We start from the raw sequence: 22296 nt of genomic DNA, 5'->3' as shown, positions 1-22296 counted from the left end.
AAGAGTAATAAATAATAATTTAAATAATATCTATACCACCCTATATTCATGAAAATACATAAAAATGCATGAAAACATCGAGCTAAACCCTAAAAATATAAGAAAAATAGGAATAAAATAAAGAATCACATTCAACATATCTTCTAAGCATCTGAGAAATCATAAAATAATATAAATTTTTGCACTATAAAATAGGCTGAAAATGATGAAAATGCCCATAAAATTAAAGGAAGCCTAAAAATCCTAAATAAGTGCATTTCTTAAATCTGCCTTGGGAATTCTCTGTTATAACTTAAACATTACCTTACCCAGTTTTCTGTTAAACCTGATTTCAGTCAAAACCACACCATCTTACATCTTTTGAGAAATTCAACTTTTTGTCATTGTTTAGTGGGGTATGGTCCAAAATTCCAAGTAACTCATAGTTGAATTTTCATCCTCTTTGGATTCTTGTTGTGAGATTTTTCAGACTTTATGGAACCTCTGTCTAAGTTGTTTTAATTTCCTATTTTCAGAAATTAATTACCTTTAAATTCATTGGTTGTGCATCTATGTCCTGATTTTATTTTGCGCTAACTACTATGCTCTATTCCAATTTTATCCTTTTTTATCTCCATAATTATGTAATTCCCACACTAATTTCTACTGAGATTAAAACCTCCTAATTCAAATTGGGGCTTGGACACTTGGGAGGGTATAGTTGGACCTACCCAAGCCCAAGCCCAAGCCCAAGCCCAAGCCCAATCCCAAAATATTGGTTCTCTGTCTGGACTTTTTGGGTTTTGGGTTGGCTTGGACTTAGAAATTACAACTTGCAAACAGGTTTGGTGGGGGGCTCAAGTTGAGGGCTCAATAGCCCAAGCATGCCCAAGAATCAAGCACAAAAGGCCTGATGAAACATATTACATATTATTCTTAGATATGTAAACCTTTTTATGGTATGAAGGGTACAAATCTTATATAGGAGATCTTCATCGACATATATATTGTGCTATTTCCAAGTTAGATTAGCTATTGTATACTTTAGATTGATATTATATATATATTTTTTTCTACATTTTGTAATTACTGTTGTACAGGCTATAGAAGTTTAGTCAACAGTTTTAATGGATTCATTTCACTTGGGATCAACTCTCTGTGTTGGAATGGCTATCCAATTTTTCTGATCTTCATATCTTTTTGGTGAATATGGCAAAGGTGATGGGAAGATTCTCATATCTTTATTTATGTGATATGCCTACAGACATATCCAAAATGTTTGAAGGTCAGTCTTTCATCTCAAGGAACTGCCAAGTTCAAATGGCAGTCTTTCATCTCATTTTTTCTATTCAATGTCTGTCTATGGTGTGAGTTTTTTTGGCCTAAGATGAATCCGTGAAGGCAATGTTTTACAATCTTTTGTATTTACATTTGGGTCTTTTTAAGATTTTGATTTTGTTGATGTTTTCCTTGATCATATTTATGTTTCATTCACTATTAAAAGGGATTCTTAACTGGTGAAGTCTCAAGGATTGTTTAAGAATAAGGTATAGAAGCTAGTAGGTAAAACGAGACTTACTTTTCTCGACCACCATCTAAGAGCAGTAGGTAACAAGAAGAGAGAGAGAGAGAGAGAGAGAGTTACTAGAGTTCACAAAAGATTACAATTTACTATTAACTCAAAATTCTGTTGTTGTATACTGTTACCAAAAAAAAAGATATATGCAATTGTAAGTTTTCCAAACAAAAATCCACAACTACAGGTTTCACAAATAAAAATTTCACAGCGAAAATCTGCATTTATAGACTTTGTTGCACAAAAATGTGCAACTACAGGTTTCATAATAAAAAATCTGTGGCCAATATCCGTAGTGATAGCCTTTGCTACACATATATCTGTAATTACATATTTTCATAATAAAAATTCACAGCTATAGATTTGCTCCGGAAAAATTCGCAACTATAGAGTACCCTTTTTTTGTGATAGGCAATGACACTTGTAGCCACGAAAAGAAAACTGCAGTAATAGCACATTGTTGTGGATTTTTTACCTTTCACTTAAAAAAAGGAAAAACATAGTTATAAACCTTTTATTGTTGTAGAATTATGGGGGTTGGCCCGTTATGAGATCAATACTCAAATCTTTGCTTATGTTAGAGTTGAGACTAAGTCAATTGTGCTATATTTGGAGATGATGGCCATTTAAAGGGCTGATCTTGTGTGTGTGAAGAAGAATATAGAGGATTTCTATTATATTTGATTCCAAAACTATTGACAATTCAAGTAGACAAGTGCAAGGCCCTTGGTTAGTGCAGCATTTGAGAAGTGCCATTTTACATTTGGTGGACATTTTTCGAGAGATGAATTAACCGGGTGACTTCATAGCTTCTATGAATTTGAAAATGGATGAAACTGTTTTTTATTCTTTGGAGTTACCTAACGAGTTGCACTCCCTAGGACAAATTGAAACCTACATTCGAAGAAATATGAGAAATATCCTCAATCACTAGTTAAATGAGAAGCAGGATCGTTGTGTTACTCCCCTGAGATGTAAGAACAAAACTAGTTAAAATCACTTTCCACCACAAGGCAGTCGAAAAACTCAAAGATCACCTCAAGCATACCATTTTTGCATAGCCAACATCTCACCTTATAAAGTAGATTAAAAGCTCAAAGGCTCTGATATTGCCACACGGGCATGACCTTGATGGTCTCTGATAATAAAACCAAGGGAGAAAGAACTCTACGAGTTTGGTGTTGTGGTGGGCATGAAAAGACCAAGTTACACCCTTGCCTCGTCCGTTGAAGATGCTCCTACGCGTCAACTTAGACAACACTAGACCCAAAGATGGTTTGGCCAAATTCCAGTCCGTAGTTGATAGAATCTTGTAATTTGACAGCTACAAGCTCCTCTCTCTTTCATAAATAGATTTGTGTCTTCCCACCCAAAAAAAAAAAAAAATCTACTGAATTAATAATAGTAACAAGTCATTAAATTAATCATGAAGACATAACTATCAGCATAAGAATGAAGTCACAACAAAGAGGGGCTGGCCAAAGTAGCATGACGACTATGGTCTTCACCATACTCTCTTTAGGACAATTTCTTGAAGTACATATATTTTTAGAACTCTTTTTTTTTTTAATAGGTAGGGAGGGAAGTAGGTAACAGCCAGGAGACTCAAACTTGAGACCTCCTGGTGAGCATGGGTTTTTTAGACGAACGGAAGACTCTTCAAACTGGTTTGTTATGGAAAATTGGAACAGGAGATAATGTTAGAATTTCGCATGATTAATGGTTACCTTCTCTTCCCAAATATCAGATTCAGCGACAACAACCAGCAGGTTGTCCTCTTATATATGTTTCAGAGCTTATTGATCCAATTTCTAGGTATTGAAGGTTTCTTTGAGTATCCATCCAAGAGAGGATAAACAAGTGTGGTGGCCACTGAAGAATGGTCTTTCTCAGTAAGAACAACATACCATTTACTGTTCAATGAAGCACAAGAGGTGGTTGCAGCAGTTGCTTCCTCTTCAAGAGTTCACCAATGGGACCAAGTACCAGAGGAGGTCTGGAAGAGAATTTGGTCGATCGATGCCCTTCCTAGAATCAAAGCATTCATGTGGAGGGCATGTGCACAAGGGCTACTATTGTACCACAACATTTTACCACCTCAGTTCAGGGTGAAGCACTTGCTGTCAGTTGGGCTTTATAAAGCTTTAGTCTTCAAGATTTCACTTGTACTCTTCCACTTTTACATGATATAAAACTTCTCAATACTTCATTTCATTCTATTTCATTTTCTTCTATCCCAAGGGCTTTGAAGCTGTGGTTGGCGCCCTTGCTAGGAAGACCTTGTCTATCATGTGTAGGACAAAACTACCACTTTCCAAATTCCTTGGGTTCCTAGAATTAGTGAGTCTGAAGTGGGGTTGTCAATTCCAGGCCCACACTGGTAGGCTTGACCTAGCCCGACACATTTCTGACCCGACCTAGACTGACCAGTTTAATAAATGTGTTGGGCTCACATTTATAAATAGGTAGTACATGGTGCAACTACCTAGCCAAACGGGTGTCCGACCAGCTTGACACATTTACAAGCCTGACTGAATAGACTTTTTTAAGCCCAACCCCTTTAATACTACTTGTATTTTTTTTTTCCTAGTACTATTTGTATTTAATGTTAAGGCTATGTGATATGTAAAGTTGAGATAGTGGTGATTGTTATCTGAACATTCATCTTTTTCAGGCATAGTATAATTGATTTGAGCTTGTTAAACTTGGGTTGAGTAGGCATAATTTAATTGATTTAATTTCTGTGGGTTAATGACCGAGTACCTTTGTAACTTAGCTGCTTTGCCCATCTTTGGATTAATCCATTTTAACTGTGGGATCTTTCTTTATTATGCCAATCTTTATCTCATCTCTTCAAGCACATTGAAGAGACCAATTTTAACGAGGGACTGTTTAAAACCTGTTCACAGTTAAATAGGTCTATAGGCCGGTTAAGGTCTGTTTATGGCAGCCAGATTAGAGCTTGAGACCGACTGGCCCAATTATCAACTGTACCATGCCCCACCCTAGCTAAGCCCATTTAGCTAAACAGGCATTCAAGGTACAACCCTATAAATTGACCGAGCCCGACTAAGTCCGATCAAGACTGACCCAGCCATACCGCTTGACACCCCTAGTCTGAAGCCTTTGGATGTACACAACTACACATGTTCTATCTCAGTAAATGCTCTTTCCAAAAAAAAAAAAAAAAAACCACAAGCTAAGTAAAACAATGACTTTAGAAGTAGATTAGGACAAGATTAAGAGAACTAATCAAATTAAAGCCGAATGTAGTATCTAAATTGAATCTCCAACAGGTGAATATAGTTGTCTAAACCTAAACTGTTCATTTTAACTAGACTCAACCCTTGTCACCTGCTGCTTATTTACATACCACTAATTTTAATTACCACTCTCTTACAGAGAAAAAAAAAAAAAAAGATCAAATAACTGATCATTAGTTAAACAGGTTCAGTAGAGTCGTCATTATCTCCGGTTTCTTTTGATATCTCTTCCAATGACTTCCCCTTAGATTCTGGCACCAAGAAAGTGAAGGCAAATCCTAGTACATTGACAATAGCAAGCACAATAAGGGAATTCCTCACACCAATCCCAGGAGGATAACCAGCATCAGCCTTCGACTTATCTTGGTTTTGCGCTGCATACAAGAACCCAAAAGCTCCCACAATTGCACCAGCCTTTCCTGATGCTGAAGAGACACCATGGCATGTTGATCTAAATCTCGCCGGAAAGATCTCCGCCGGAACAACAAATGTAGTACTATTGGGTCCAAAATTAGCGAAAAAGAAAGTAAGAGCATACAGTATAATAAACCCTACATGGTGACCCTTGACACTCCAATAGTGATAAGGAATGGCAATTGAAAACATGAATACTGTCATGAAGAAGAAACCCATCAATTGAATTTTGAACCTTCCTATACGATCAATGAAGAAGACAGTAAACCAATATCCAGGCACAGTACCACAGAGTGCAATTAGGGTTTGTGCTCTAGAAATACTGAAAAGCTCTTCAATCCCATTCATGGTTACTGCTGGAGGAATCCACCCAACTGAACTAAAAATATCCTTCTGAAACAAATTTTGGCTGTAGTAAGCAATGTCTAGTAAGAACCATGTGGATGTAGTCCCTAACAAGTGAAGCCCATGTCGACGAAGGAACTCCATAGAGAACAACCCAAAACTGTTGACTGGACCTCTTTCCACCATTGTCTCCCCCTTATCTTCTTCCTCAACTTGATCAAGTTGGTCAACTTGGAGGACCTTTGACATATCTTTTGCAACTTTTGCAGCATCTTTGGCAACTAGGGCAGTATAACGAGGAGTCTCAGGCATTTTCACACGTGAGTAAAAGGTACATGCTGCAGGGATAGCCCCAAACATTAGGATTATACGCCAAACATAATCAGCTTCAGGAACAGTTGAGCCAAGAGGGTCTTTAGAGTAAGGTGGTCCAGGGTAATAGTGATTGAAGATAGAAGAGACAATAATAGCCACTGTCCCACCAGCTATAATACCAAACCCTTGCATTGCAAAGACAGCAGCAATAAAAGCCCCACGTGTTTTTTTATTAGAATACTCAGACATGATAGTTGCAGAGAGTGGATAGTCTCCACCAATTCCAAATCCAAGCCAAAAACGAAAGAAACAAAGGGTAGTCATTACTGTCTCAGGCTTACTACCAAAAGAAAGACCAGAAGCAATGGAACATAAGATCATGAGTAAGAGGGTTACACCATAAACACTCTTACGGCCTAACTTATCACCAAGCCAACCAAAGGTAAGCTGTCCTACAAGAGTACCACATAAGGCAACACCATTCACAGCTGCTGAAACATTAGGAGGAAGTGTTCCAGGCTTTGGTGATCCTTCTACATGATAGTATATACGACCAAGGAGCTTTGTCACTAGGGAAATGCAGAAGAGATCATAAGCATCAGTGAAGAAGCCCATTCCTGCAACAACTATAGCTGTGATTTGATACCATTGTGTCTTGGCTGTGTCTAATGCACTTAACACATGAAGGTCTTCTTTGGCCATGGTCCAGATCTCCCTGCACCTTCACCACAATTGAAGCTTGTAATTGCAGATAGGAAATTAAATACAAACCAGGAAAGAAAGGGACTGTGTTCTTGGAGAAGAAGCTAAGAAATGTTGGGAGAAGAGATTCCAGTGGTGGATTTTTTCTTTCTTTCTTCCCAGTGTCGAGTGACAGTACAGTGAGAAGTGGGAGGTGCTGGAAAAAGTCAGATTATATTTAAAGATAATAAAATTCATGGAATATTCACTCTCACTACCTGAAATAGTCAACTTAATAGACATCTAAGGAGCGTTATAATAGCGTGCTAAGTGGAAGGGGAGGTTTAATTATTGAATGGGAATGAAGAGACGTGGATGCAGAGGAGAGATGCATGGAAACTGTAAACTATTTTTAAGGGAGGAGACACTTTACGTAGAATTTGGATCCTCTCCCCTCTGGATACGTGGAAAGTGGAGTACTCTCCGTGTTTCTATCCTCAAGGCGTGTGACAAGTGTCCATGACAAGTGTCAAGAATAAAAATTGCATGAGAACTTGCTCATGACCTTCATATCCTCATCCCATATTCTGTTTCTTTTTTTCGTTTATATAGGTCATTTTACATAAGAAAGGAGGGAGATTAATTGTGACAAAGACTGCAATCACCCAGAACATTATTATTATTATTCTTAAACTTTTGATTGGATAGAAAACTGTAGAGGATTCTTTAAAAAAAAAAAAAAAAACTGTAGAGGATTTGTAAGGTTTGATAGATTTTGGACCGGTTTAATTACGCCAACTAATTTAACATTGCCTATCGAACTCATAGTAAGGGTGGCAATTTGAAACCAAAACCAGAACCATTCTGCTAAACACTGGTATTGGACTATTACATTAATAAATGGGGTAGTATTTGGATCTGATTTTTAATGCAAATAATAAATAGGACAAGAAGATTCATGGATGTGATTCCCAACAATATAACCAATACAGATTCTACTAAAATACTAGTTAGGTATTGAATGGAACCAGAAATTTTATGGTTATAGTTTGATGTGCTTTGGTGGTATTTTCTCTTATAAAGGTTTCAAGTGATGGATATTTAGTTTTGTTCCTATAAACTTATTTAGTGATAGTACTAAAAGTCAAAAACCATATATATGGGCTTGTTTATTTGATCATCATTAATTCTTAGTCCTCATTTTGAAAAGCTTACATTCTTAGTTTTTATTTTCAAAAGGTAATTAAAACTACGAAATTCATCATAGTTTCATATTCTAAGTTGCTTTCTAAGTAAGGGATACCTTAGATCTTATAATAGTGAAAAGATCTACAACACTAATGGTTGAACGATCTTGTTAGGAACATTTAAAGTCTTATTCATTTTCTACAGTGCCTAATCCATTTAAGAACTGGTACCATCTCGTCCCATTAATAATTTGAGATTTGGTTTGATCCCGTTAACTAAACAAGATGGTACAGGGATTGACATCTTTGGTATTGATATCGGTTGTAAAAATCAATTGGGCCATGTTATCATTAATCGTTTATCTTAAACAAAAATAAATAAATAAATAAATAAATAAATAAACCAATTTAGAATCATGGAGAAAGAGTCGCCAATTTTATAGGACACATGTTGATTTATTAGGCTTGGTTTACTTAGAGGGGAGTTTGGGGTGGGAATGTCTGACTATTGGGTCCTACATGTTGGTAGGGTTAAAGTCAAGGAAAGTAAAGTTGCAGGAAAATTGGATTTTTCCACCCCAACCTTGTTTCGTTAGCACATAGCTGTGGGAGAGAGAGAAGAAAGGAACGAAGAAAGAGAGTTATTAATTGCAATGACTTCCCACCCCACAAAGTCCCACCAAAATTGGGGTGAAAGTCACATTAGCAGATTGGAAAGCTCATCTCCTAATGCTGTCTAGAGTATTTCCTACCCTATTATATTCAAACACATGACTTTATCATGTTTTTGGGAAAATAAGTACAATTCTTCCACCCCTTAAATCCCACCCCATCAAAACCCCCCTAAACAAATGGGCCCTTAGTGTACGTGGAGAGTAATTACATTGCTCATGCACGGCAGTTGATCCTAACTCTATGTTTTGGGGTATCAAATACAAACCTGCACCGGTAGGTCTATTTGGAATTTAAACTTGGCATTGGATCATCAAACGGTTAGATGCCGACCAAGCCCGATTAGCCTATGTTGGTCCATTTACTTTGATTGTAGATCGTTAGTAGTATGTTTATAGCCCGATTAATTAATTAGCCTGATTACTAGGGATGAAAGTTTGACCCGATGAGCCCGAGCCCGAGCCCACTCAAACCCACCCTGAGCATGATAGGGCCTTGCTAGGATTTTTAGCCCACAAGCTGGGTTAGGGTTGAGACTTGAGATTATCAGGCTTTGGGTAGGATCCGGCTAGTGCTGGGCTGAGCCCGACCCAATTTGACCTTCCATATATAAAGGGAAAGAGCTCTTTAAACCTAAGGCATTTTCGATGCCTATACACATCAATATTGTTTATTCATTTATTCAAGGAGAGAAAAATAATAAAAAAATAAGAAAGAGGCACAACGTACACCTTAGGTACAAAGAGCCTTTTCCTATTTATAAATATGTGATATATAATTACAGATAATAATACCATACATTTCGTATTAAAAAAAAAAAAAAAAAAAAAAAAGGTGGATGGCTTGACCTAGCCTAACCTTAAAATGACAAAAAAGAGGTGCGTCAATCACGACCAACCTAGTTCAGTTCCAGCTCAATTAGGATCAAACAGGGTTGATTTGGGTTGGGTTGCTCTGAGCCTGGTAGTGTTAGGCCTGGGCTACGATATCCTAGTTAAACCTAGGGTTAGAATTGGATTTTTAAAAATCCAGTCTAACCTGGTCTGATTGCACTCCTACCAATTGCTATGAGATGGTAACTAATTGACTAATTAAAAGCTCGTCCATGCCCTAAGTTACAAGTAAGGGTATTAATTAGGAAGATACCTAATGTTTGGGATGGGTTTGTACCAAAATTGATACCAAAAGTGCTAATTCCAAAATTGTCCCATTTAGTCAACCGGCCTATTAACATAGGATAGAATTCCTCTCCATAGAGTGGGGGGACTAGAGAGTGATTCCACGGCTGGTTGACTTAGGGATGCATGCCCAAGTCCTCCCACAGTAGAATCACTCTTTGATCCCCAGGCTACGAGTTGGATCCACATCAAATAGATCTTGGTCCGGATTATTAATGGGATGAGATGGTAAGATTCTTAAGCGATTTTAGGCACTCTAGAAAAAGATCTTTAATGACTCCTAACAAAAGGGTTCTATCGTTAATATTGTGGATATTTTTAGAATCATGAGATCTCAGGTGTCCTATAATACAGATTTGAATGCGGATGAAGAGATTTACGAAGGAAAAAAAAAATCAAATATTTCCTACGACAAAATACAAAGAGGGGTTGAAATGACAACCTACCCTGTGAAATGCAAAATACTCACCTCTATTTAGGGGTGTCAACCGGTCAGGTCGGTCCGATTTCGGTCGGGCTTAATCGGGCTTGAAAACTTTCAAAGGCTGCACCGTGTCTGCCCATTTAGCTAATCGGGTTTAGTTATTGAGGGCATAATACACTTTATATTCGGTCGGTTGGCCTTGGACTATAATCAGGTTACCTTAATCTGGCTTTAGTCGGGCCCTAACCGAGCCTTAATCGGGCTATGGACATGTTTAATGTTAAACGAGCTTTAACCGATTTTTAAACGGGTCTTCTTTAAAATGTGCTCTTATATTCCATCCCACTCATGCAAGTCCAAAAAAAGACAATAAATCGATATATGATACCAAATATAACCATTATTTAAAATGTGAACATGTCTTTATTTTTTAGTTTTTACTCTTTAATTTGTGGGGTAAAATAAGTATTTTACAATCATTAAAGGGTCGGGCCAGGCTGGTGCACAATAGGCCGGTCTCGGTAGGGTATTATTCGATCGGTCTCGATCGGACACCCGACGGTCCAAGTAGCAAAACAGAGATCGACCATTTGTAAACAGGCCGGGCTCAAGCCCGACACGTTTAATAAACTATCCGGGCCAGACTGGTCTATAAACGGTCGGTCCCGATCTATTTAGTCAGGTCAGGCCACGAATTGATACCCCTATTTCTATTGATGGTGGTGTATATCCCCTCAGTAGACCCTACCCTAATGCAAGGGTAACGTGATCAACTAGCAAATTTTTTTTTATTATTTTATTAAATTTTTATTCATCTCTTTAACACGTGTCAAATTAACAGAACATGTGGAGTGAAAATACCACACACGCGGAGATTCCCCTCTCCAAGCCATCGTTTATGCCGATGAGAGAGGCATGGGAACTGTAAACTGTTTTTTATTTTTTTCGGTAAAAAGAGCTTCATTCGTGGAAACTATAAACTGTTTTTATTGCCTATGAGAGAATCATGGAAACTATTAACTGCTTTTAGAGCCTTCCCCATTCACAACCGGTCGGTCTGATATGGCTCGATTGGTTAATACTTGACCTCGGTTCGACCGATTAATAAATGGTTAAAGTGTCTGGCCTAGCTCAATTATGTAAAGGATTAGTAATGGTGTTTAGTTGTAGTCAGATCTATGCTTGCCTGGGAGCACCCAACATCGTTAATCAATTGTTTTTAGTCTGAAAGTCTGATTATAGTTTATTTATGTATTGATTAGTCAATTAACTCATTTAAAGCTCGATTATATCTTGATTACTATGAGCCATTAACCAATCCATCAAATAGAAGCTTGTCAATGCTTTAGTCTACAAGCATAGTGAAGGAGGCAGCAAATAATTGGTGATGATGGAGGGCCTTGAATTAGTAGATGCGACTAATTGACACCCTCTACACCAATGCAAAGGCTTTAAAAAGAATAACAAAAGGATTAAGGATTCCAAGAACGCTACTTGATTGCATGGCCTTCACTCCAACATTTGGGGCAATGGAGGAGCATGTATAAGTATCCACATGTCATTTCACAGGACCCTATGAGAGGGCAGAGGGGAATGCGACTAGGTAGCATTATTTTTCCCGTAATAAAAACACATAAAAGAGTGTCAATTTAGATTAAGAATAAAAAAAAAAAAAAAAAACCAAACCAAACCGTTTAAAGACCAACAGAACTGAATTGGAAAAAATCTGGCCTGTTCTGGTTTCAAAATTGAAATCCTTTTTCTAAATACCACATTGTGGATTATGAACGCAACACAAACGGGTCAAAACCAAATATGTAACCAAACCAAAATTGAATTGTATCGATTCAGTTCTACACAAATCGGACCAATTGATTCTCAAAGAGAGAAATTTTTGGGATTTGGATAAACGGATTTGGGTCTATTTAAGGTCCAAGTAATTTCTACTTGTGATTTTCCAGTAGGATTTATTACTGAATGGATAGAATTACAGTTATCTTGTGTAGAGTCCATATCCTTTCCAACTACCCATGCATGTATCCTATCCGTTAACGTATCCTGCCTTAATTTTATCTTATTTAAGATTATCTTTCACTCTCTTCTTTGTGGTGCTCTCTCCTTGCTTCCCATGAGTGTGAATCCTGCAACTTCTACTTCTGATTAGAAGAGAAAAGTATTTGTGTCATTAGGAAGTTGATAACCTCATCGAGACGGGTCGCGTAGCCATTAGAGACTACCCAAAGCATTTCCAAACGGGTCTCCCAGACATTAGAGACTGCCACCCAAACCATATCCTTCACGTTTCTTTTCCTTCTTCTCTTCTCCTTTCTCCTTTCTCCTTTCTCCTTTCTCCCTTCAATTTTGCTTTATTTTCAGAATAGTTTCTTTCTTTTTTCTATCTTAAATTTAAATTCAGTCTTGTGATTACCCGTCAAATTTACTCACTGTGGTTAACAAATTCAAAAATGATTTCTCATCACATGAACTTTTGTTAGCCTCATTTATTTTGAGTCGTCCAGAGAGAGAGAGAGATGGTGTCTTTCATGAAATGGTGAAACGTTGCCATCTGCGTTAAAAGAGTTCACCCCTTTGAGCATAAATACTTGACATTATCGTTTTTTCTCCTTCAAAAGAGAGACAAAGGCGCAAGGTGTCTCTCTGAGTTTGGGTTTGGGTTTGGTGGACGAGTCTCTAGAGGGTATCTCTTCTGCAACTCAACTGGTTCACAGAAAGGCTCATAGTCATAGCAGACAGGGTAAGTTACTCTTTCATCTTTCTTTCGTGCCTCATGAGTAGCTTTGTGGGACAAAATTTAGCTGCTGGTTGTGTTGCAGTCAATGAAAGGAATCTAGAAAGGTTTTTTGGAAATACCAAAACCTAATAGTGTATTTGTGAATTTTAAAAAGAAGTGAATTATTCCATTTCATTGGTTGCAAGCCAGGTAGCAACACATTTTTTATTTCAAGTTTTTGTGTTGGTAAGGGTTAAGGGACTAAATAATGTGAATTATTCCATTTCATTGGTTGCAAACCGGTTAGCAACAAATTTTTTATTTCAAGTTTTTGTGTTGGTAAGGGTTAAGGGATGAAATTTGGCCTGGGCTGTAAACCAAAGAAATGGAATCTTCAAGGGTAATTTAGAAAATAGGAGGGTATTTGTGAACCCAAAGGAAAAATGAATTATTCCATTTCGAGCCTACCCAATAGCCAACTCTGTGGTGGATTCTATCTGTGTAGATCAACCCATATCGATTCTCTTTCAATAGTCTTTCTTGAGAAAATAAAAGAGAAAAAGGATTCCTGTTACTCCTGGTAGCAGTTCTGGAAATAGAATTCCAGGGGCAAGGGTGAAAAGTACCTAGAAACATACCCTAGATTCCATTTCCCTGGCAGGACTCCGGCTACGTGGAACTGCCCCCACCGAAACAGCTCAGTTTCCTACTCTATAACAGAATATGGCTTTTAATCTTCTATCAGTTACCCATTTCATCAAAGAGTCCGGCAAAGTAGGGAATGGATCCTCTAAATAAGGGAGAGAGGATCCAACGAATAATCCCACGGTCCATAAGGTATCAAATTAGTCCCCATAGTAGGATTCCATCATGAGGAAAGGATCCCCACTCTATAAATCTTCTCTCTTGGTAAGACATGTGGCAGTAGAGTAAAGTTATGTAGGGTCAGTGGACTTTAACCGGATTGATTCCTTGAATCTCTCTATGTTCTACTTCAACTGTCACTCTACTCTAACCATAATTCACTCTATGACCAATTCAAGAGATCCCCTCCAATTTATCAGGATCTCTAGTTGCCTTAAATCCTTTTAAATGTTAGATAGATTTGTTTATTTTTTTCTTTATTGAGCACTGCTATTACTGTTTCACTCTCACTCCACAGGGAGGAAATCTCACTCACTCACTCTCACTCTCACTCTCACTTCACAGGCCAGCAAACATGTGCAGCTCAACAGAGACAGAGGCCGGAGCAGGAGCTGGAGCCGGAGCCGGAGCCGGAGCCGGAGCTGAAGCTACTGTTAGTATTCTCCCATTTAAATTCACATGTTTTAATTTCTGTTCCTTATGGTATCTTCACAAATAGTTGTTGTGATCCTTATAGTTCATATTGTGATGGGTGCAATCTTTACAGTCACAAGTGTGACCTTCTTGTTGGGTTTGGTGGCGTTTTATATAAACAGTTTTCTTGGTGAAACCCAGCACTTCTCCGCCTTAATCCTTATAGAACTCTAGACTGATCATTGTTTTTGGTTACAGGGGAGATGTGTTATATTTTAATCTCCCACCATTTAATCCGAACCCTGAAATTTGGAAGAAAGTTAAGACTTGATTCGCACAGTAATAGCCCATTTTCATTTATCTTGGACTAGAAAATCAAATTTGAATTGGGATTTGATTTAACTTGTTCCTACTAACACTTTCAAGCCTAGTAAGGCTAAACAATCATACAACAGGTAGGATTCAAAACATGTATACCTACCCCTTTTAGCTTGGATTCTGAAACTTCCCATGTTTCAATTTAAGTAGTCTAATATCTCATTGCAATTAATTGGAATGAGGCTTCTCCCTCTCTCTATCTTGAGATTGAATCTAACTGTATGTAATTATAATTCAGCAAGATTCAAATAGAACCGCGCGAGAGAGAAACTTGGAGAATTGGCTTCCAGTAACAGCTTCTCGGAAAGCAAATTGGTGGTACTCTGCATTCCACAATGTAACAGCTATGGTTGGTGCAGGTGTACTTGGACTGCCTTTCGCAATGTCCGAGCTTGGATGGTATTATATATTTGGCTTTATCATCGAAAAACCCTAATTTCTTCTTCTTCTTCTTCTCAACAATTTTTCTGGTTGATCTTGTGTCTTACAGGGTTCCTGGAATGGGTATCTTAGCACTTTCATGGGTGGTCACTTTGTACTCATTGTGGCAACTGGTTGAATTACATGAATGTGAGCCTGGAAAACGTTTCGATCGTTACCCTGAGCTAGGAGAACATGCTTTTGGAAAAAAGAAGGGTTATTGGATTGTAATGCCTCAACAATTAATTGTTCAAGTAGCTACAGACATTGTGTACATGGTCACTGGTGGAAACTCTCTAAAGAAGTTTTTTGAGCTGGTTTTCCCAAGTGCAGGCTCAATTAGAAAGACCTACTTCATTACAATCTTTGGTGGCCTGCAGTTGCTGCTTTCTCAGGCTCCCAATTTTAACTCCCTAAGGGGAGTCTCATTACTTGCAGCCCTAATGTCCGTTAGGTACAATACTTTTCTTTGTTTTCACTGCCTACTGTTAAGGACTTAGGTAGAACTCATGAGTACCCACATTGGGTTATTCGCATCTGATGTGGGATTATTGCTTCCTTATTCCGCATGGAACCCCAACACTAACACAATCTAAATTTTACTTCTTTGTTGATGTGTATAGTTACTCTTCCATAGCTTTCATTGCATCTGCAATAAAAGGTTCGCAAAATCATAGACCAGTGCAATACGGCATTCGTGCAACCACCACAGCAGGCACCATATTCGACATATTCAATGGCATGGGAACAATAGCTTTTGCCTTTGCTGGCCATAGTGTTGTTCTAGAGATTCAGGCTACAATCCCTTCAACTCCTGAGAAGCCTTCAAGTAAACCTATGTGGAAAGGAGTAGTTGTAGCATACCTTATTGTTGCATTTTGCTACTTCACAGTTTCTGTTGCTGGCTTTTGGGCTTTTGGTATTGGTGTAGATGATGATGTCCTAGTGACACTCAGCAGACCCGCATGGCTTATTGCTGCTGCTAATCTCATGGTGTTTATCCATGTTGTTGGAAGCTATCAGGTAACATAGACTTCCAAAAAAAACAATAGACTGGTTGAGTTTTCTTTTCTTCTAATTATTCGACGGCCTTAAGGAAATTCGATGAAATCTGAATTGAATGTTTTGGGTTGTTTTCCTTTCAGGTTTTTGCAATGCCAGTATTTGACATGATTGAATCATACTTGGTAAAAGATTTAGGATGCACTCCAGGGCTCACTCTCCGCATAATTGCACGTAGTGCTTATGTTAGTAAGTATTCCCTAAATCCAGCGTAATTGGGTGCGTATGCTTAGATCAACAATCTGGGCTCTATACGAGTGCCTATTCCCGGGAAGGAAAGAATGAATTTCACAGGATTCGATTAGCACCTGAAACTAAGCCAACCTAACCTAGCCTTTTGGATTTTAATGGATACCCAAATTATCCCTTATCATAAATTTCAATGGTTTTGGTGAAGCTAGAATACATGGATGTTTTCTTAAACCTCAATATATATAATCAATTTTTTTTTTTTTTTGGTCTTGCAATTTTCAGTTTTGACAGGTTTTATAGGGATTTGCATCCCTTTCTTTGGAGGGTTATTAGGGTTCTTTGGGGGACTCGTGTTTGCATCCACATCATATTTTGTGAGTGATCATTACCATAGTTAATAATTTTTAAATGTATGTAAATGCTCCTTATTACATATCTTATTATTTCTTGATCCATGGAATTTTTTATGCAGCTCCCTTGTATAATGTGGCTTATCCTTAAAAAACCAAAAAGGTGGAGCTTCCATTGGATTGCATGTTGGGTATGTAGAATATGACTTATATTCATCCGCCTTAAAACTTTATTGCAATTTATCAGTCATTGGATACATGATTGTCAAAAAAAAAAAAAAAAAAAAAAAAATTGGTAAGGGGAGAATCATATCCTTTATAGCTGACCATGTTTCAAACCCTATTATTTACCTGCTGAATGATCTATGCAAAACAACAAGATATGTTGTGTATGAATCATCTTCTCATATATGATGCAAGAAAGATTATAGTGGAGATCTGTTAAGAACATCTAAATTTGCCATTCAAACTCTCCCCTAAAAACCCTAACTCAAAAATCACCAAATCTCACTTGCCTACATAACACAATGGTACAAATATATAATCCTTCAAGTTGGATTGATCCATCAGATTATACCATACCGTGGGGGCTTCACCTCCACAAGCCCAAAACCCAAACCCTCAACTACCATCACAGACCTCAACAAGGCATAAGGCATGTTTATTCCATTGATGTTCACATGTTTTGTTCCCATCAAATACTCATATTCCTTATAATCAAAATTCAATTGTGCTAACAGTTAATCAATTCATCTTTTGGTTTCAGTTCTCGATCGTATTTGGAAATTTGATAATGATTCTTGCGCCGATTGGAGGAATGCGACAAATTATTATTAGTGCTAAAGATTACAAGTTTTTCTCTTAGGTTGTAATTACAGAAAAAAAATAGTTTAAATGTTGCCAATTTTTGTTTGTGAAATATCAATTTATTTCTGTGTTTTGGTTAAGATACCAATTGAAATATCTGAAACTTTCAACATTTAAGACCATGAACAGTTACTCTGACAATCGGAATTTTTTGTCGATTGTGTCAGTTAGATTATTCAATGCGAAGCTAGTCTTGTACTTCTGATTCTATCAAAGCTCTAAGAACATAGAAAGGACTTTGGAAGGTTTCATTTATTTATTTATTTTCTTAAGATTGTTGAAATAATCTTTCTAAATTTAAGAAATATCTATAATGTACAAATGTTGCGATCTGATGGTTAAGCAATCGACATTTTTGGACTAAGACTGGATAGTTCTCACCCTCTCGAACCTTGCACATATGGGAACCTTGTGTAATGGGTACTCCTTTTTATATTTTATTTTTTCCTATAATGATGTAGTTTCACACAACAATGCATTAGATTTTAATATTTACAATCCATTTAATGTTAACTCTCATAGATACAGATCCTGTTTGATATTACTTCCAAAGAATTTTAGGAGTTGTTGATTCTATGGAGCAACTTTGATCTTGACACATCAATGTTTATTCTATTTTTAATTGTTTCGAAATGGAACTCCTTATAATAAGAACCATATTTTTTTTTAGGGGATAATTTATGATAAATATTCATTTAATATAAAAAAAGATCGAGTTTTCCGGAGGCCGTAGTGAACATGAATCTATTCATCGTGGCCTCAGGGTCACAGGAACCAAAGGGAGTTTGAGCCTTTATCTCACTCAGCCACCTGGGAGGAAAACTTTTTCCAATGAAAAATCACTTGTATGACTAGAAGGGAAAATTTTCTTTCTCGAAATTATCTTATTTTCGTGACTGATAAGAAATAACCCAAAAACATAGAGAAGCAAAGTTCTTAAAAACTCTTGCGAACTTTCAATCCCACTATCAGTATTGGCTCCCAGATTCACAAATTCCCAAACCCTCATAATTTTGAGATCAAAAGGTCATCCATCTAACATTCTACTTCTTGTTATCTATTGTTACCCATTGAAACCTCCACGCAACTCCTTTTGTCAAAGTCATTATTTTTGAAAACCAGCAAATCGCCGAGTTAATTCAAAAATTCTTAAAACTGGTCTCTCTCTCTCTCTCTCTCTCTCTCTCTCTCTCTCTCTGGTTTTTCTGGCACATTCTTTGTTCCTGCAGCCTGTGGTGGCTAACCAGATACACACGAACTCCACTCTCATCTCACTCTATTCCTTTCGTTTGTAAGGAGTAAAAGAAATCTTGTAAGGATAACTTGGAACACCAATAATTGGATCGTGACTCTAATAGTTCCATTTATATTAGTCAGCCCAAGATAGCAATCAAACTGTCAACGATTCTAAAATAATTTGATAGCTGTAAACCATTGTAAATTGAGTAGTCGTAACTTGCAATCCCTTGTAATCTTTATAGACTCATATTATATATAAAGACTAAAGAGTCATCAAAACAAGCATTGAGTTGTAACCCAAGTTGCACTCTTGGGCCTTGGGCTGGTGCTTCGCAGTGTTCAATGGAGTATTTGTCTGATGGTTGGTCACTTGATTAACTCCGCTTAAGTACATCGGTGCTTGATATGCAACAATTTCTTTCTTTTCCAAGAAGTGTAGCCTGGGCTCCTGTTGACTCTTTCATGGGTCTGCACTTGGTCCTGTTGAACTTGAAAAAAAAAAAAAGAGTGTAATCCCAAGGATATTTCAGCTAGTAAGGAATTGAAGTGTGCCTAAATCCACCCCCTTGGGGCCAGTCTCATGATTTCTATGATTCTCATAGGAACATGTGCTGACCCAATTTATGTGTGTGAGGGGTATACACATGCGTTTGGGAGATAAGTCAGGCTACAGTTTTGAACACCCTTTTAACAAAAGCAGAAAAAATAAATAAAAATACATTAAAGTAATTGTTGAGATTCATTAGCATACAATTCAGTTTTCTATGAGAGCCATTCAAGTCTTCGTGATTTTCGTACGGAACTGATCCACACAAATAAAATCCACTCAACAATTAACATTGTGATGGATTCCATGTGTGGATCAACCTAAGAATAATTCTCATACAAATACCTAATCCACACTCGTTTTCTATCGTTTTGTTGATGGTATTAGAGATAATATAGTTATTGTTTTCTTGAAGAGCTTACACGCCACTGTTTCCCGGGAATCGATAGGGCCCCACACGGGGATTGCTGTGTGGAAGAGATGAGTTGATCTAGGCTCCCACACAATTTGTTAATTTCCTTATCTGTAATTGGTCTTTGTTCTTGGTTGACTACCAAAAAAAAAAAACTGGTTCTGAATCATGAGATCCCAACTTGCCCGGTTGAAACCCGGTCTTCCACACTCAACATTCTACTTGGGAAATAAAATATTCTAATTCTAGACCATACAAACATGGCAAGCACCCAAAAATGGTAAGTAATTCCAACAGATATATGGAAGGAAATAGAACTACCATAAATCCAGTTGCGCTACATGGTTACATTGCCAAGTTGGAGGAGCTTCCTAGAGAAGACCTAGGAGGTAAGGATATGAATTTGTAAATCAAAATCGTTTATCAAAATTGAATTATACCGTTTACATCGAAATCGTGAAATCGTTTATTAAATGGTTCAATTTTGGTTTTAAAATTGAAAACGTGATTCAATTTTAGTTTTAAAGTTTAAACCATTGGTAAATCATTTAAATAAACCGATTAACATATACGTAACAAGTTAAAGCATTCAACGATAAGTTTACATACATTTCAATTAAAAAAAAAAAAAGTTTACATCAAATAACTATTAATAAAAGCATATAACAAAAAACAATTCAATTCAATGTTACAATTTACATCCATTTCACTACAAATTTTAAAGGTAAAGACGTTATTCGGATAAAAAATTAGAAAACATAAGAAAACCATTTCAAAACTGTTTAAACCGAAACCATTTATAAATCGTTTCGGTTTTAATCTATCAAACTGTTTACTAAATGGTTCGATTTTGATTCCACCTGAAAAATCTTGCACTGGATCGAAAACCAAACCGATAATACCTTTACTAGGAGGGGTGCCATTCTAGAGGCCCAATGTGTGAGTCTGTCCTTTAAAGGGGACTCTATTGGTTACATTGTCAAGTTAGAATTCTGTCACACCATTTTCCATATTTTTCCATCTTTTAGGAACAAAACCAAGACCCAACCAACCCTCGCTAGAGAAATTTGGGCTGATGTAGTGGACCGGTGTAGAGCAATTATTCCCAAAGGTTAAGATCTCTGAGAAACCTCTTCCTTGTGGAGAATTGGGATATTCAGCCTCTTTGGATTACTAGATGATTGGGTGGTGATTTCAAGTTGATGTTATTCTTCTCTTTTGATTAGACTTGCTTTGGGTTCCTATAACCCAAGGGGTAGTGGAGTTGGTGAACAATGAACTTGGTACGAGCCGAAAACTCGTACGTCCTAAGTTTGACTCCCACTAGGCACATCTTGGGCCACTCACATGGGGTGTTTAGTTGATGCAGGCCCAACCAACACATGAAATTTAGCCCAAGGTCTAGTATTTACCTTAGTCCATGATTAAACATTTCTTACTCTTTACTATATAATTTAAAGTTTAATCTCAGCCATAGAAGCTCAAATGTAATCGACGGTGGAGATATCGTAGGAGCTTTTAGGGTTGGAATTCTTCACATCCTTATTGGATTTCCACCTCAACTCCTTTGACTCCTCAATTTGTGAGCTCAAGTTTGGCATTTGAACTAGCATTGGAAAGCTACGAGGAAAACTCACTTGGAAGTCACTTATCTTGAAACAAGAATCAAGACTTTGAGGCTTGCATCAAGACCTTGGAAATACAAACTTTTGTAGTAATCCAAGATGAAGGTATTTCTCTACCATCTTTTTTTTTTTTTGGTGTAATCTCAACCTTAGGATCTTAGGGGTAGAAGTTGAGATTTTAGAATTTTATTGCCTATAAAAGGCCATCAAAGGTACCATGTAAAGATAGAAGGAGAAGAGTTTTTAATTGAATTTGATTAATCAAATTGTGGTTCTCTAATTGAAAGATTCCTTTGAAATCTAGAAGAGTTTCTTTGATACCTTGAAGAAGTTTCATTCTATCCTTGAAGAGTTGGAATTTTCTATTTCACTTATATCCTATAAGAGTTGCAAGACCCCTATTAGTGCTGCAATCATCCTAGAAGAGTTGCATTTTAGCCCAATCTATCCATTTCCAATTTTTTTTTTTTTTTTTTTTTTGAATTCAGATCTATGTAAGTCCAATACATTAATGGTTATTTTAAGACTTCTTTCACACAGAATCTCGAAATTCCTATCTCACAAAAGCTGTAGCCCGACCTCTTGACTTTAATTCTCAATTTGAATCATCTCAAACCGATATCGGAGGAGAGAGATATCCTCAAATTACTGGCTAAAGGTCATTCTGTCCGAAATTGGTTTTATCTACAAAGTCAAGTACTCTCCCGATCCTTGTATTTGGGCAATCCCGTGAGGGAGATTGCATCATTAGTGCTCTTCACTATACCCATCGTTAGCAAAAAGAAATTTCTTTGGGTTCCTATGATTTACTATCTTTGATGTCCCCACTAGGTTTTGGGCTCCTTTTCTATCATAGGGCTGGAGTTTCCATGCATAGTCTTATGAGTTGACATAAAGTCTTTGGCATCAAAATTAAACCTAATGGTTGCAATTGAATAGCATAAGGCATGGATTGTTGCCAAGGGATAGTAAACTTTTAGGGTGGATTTTGATAGCCCTTTAGACCAGTTGTTCGTACAACTACCATACATATTGATCTCACCTGAGCTAATACTTTTAAATGGCAAGTTTGTCAGTTTCTGGATGTGAAAGAAGGATTTTTTTTTTTTTTTTGCTAAAATATGCAGTTTTATTAAAAAGGGTAGGAAAATAAGAAAGAAA

General features: G+C 37.1%; 2 protein-coding genes across 2 annotated transcripts; one reads left to right on the top strand and one right to left on the bottom strand.

Annotated features, from left to right (window-relative positions):
- Nucleotides 1-4794: 4794 nt before the first annotated feature.
- LOC122066853 (inorganic phosphate transporter 1-4-like) lies at nt 4795-6786 on the bottom strand. The gene has a single exon (XM_042630678.1). It carries the CDS (start codon nt 6592-6594, stop codon nt 4996-4998), a length of 1599 nt encoding a protein of 532 aa, XP_042486612.1. The 5' UTR covers nt 6595-6786; the 3' UTR covers nt 4795-4995.
- Nucleotides 6787-13903: 7117 nt separating this feature from the next.
- Nucleotides 13904-17520, top strand: LOC122066854 (lysine histidine transporter-like 5). Its single transcript, XM_042630679.1, has 8 exons — nt 13904-14062; nt 14660-14820; nt 14912-15295; nt 15465-15864; nt 15987-16092; nt 16378-16469; nt 16568-16636; nt 17212-17520. Exons 1-8 carry the CDS (start codon nt 13985-13987, stop codon nt 17308-17310), a joined length of 1389 nt encoding a protein of 462 aa, XP_042486613.1. The 5' UTR covers nt 13904-13984; the 3' UTR covers nt 17311-17520.
- Nucleotides 17521-22296: the final 4776 nt, after the last annotated feature.

This window comes from Macadamia integrifolia, unplaced genomic scaffold (genome assembly GCF_013358625.1).
Source record: "Macadamia integrifolia cultivar HAES 741 unplaced genomic scaffold, SCU_Mint_v3 scaffold2617, whole genome shotgun sequence".
Taxonomy (NCBI): domain Eukaryota; kingdom Viridiplantae; phylum Streptophyta; class Magnoliopsida; order Proteales; family Proteaceae; genus Macadamia; species Macadamia integrifolia.
The sequence above is the reverse complement of the archived record's forward strand: the minus strand, read 5'-3'. Positions and strand labels throughout refer to the sequence as shown.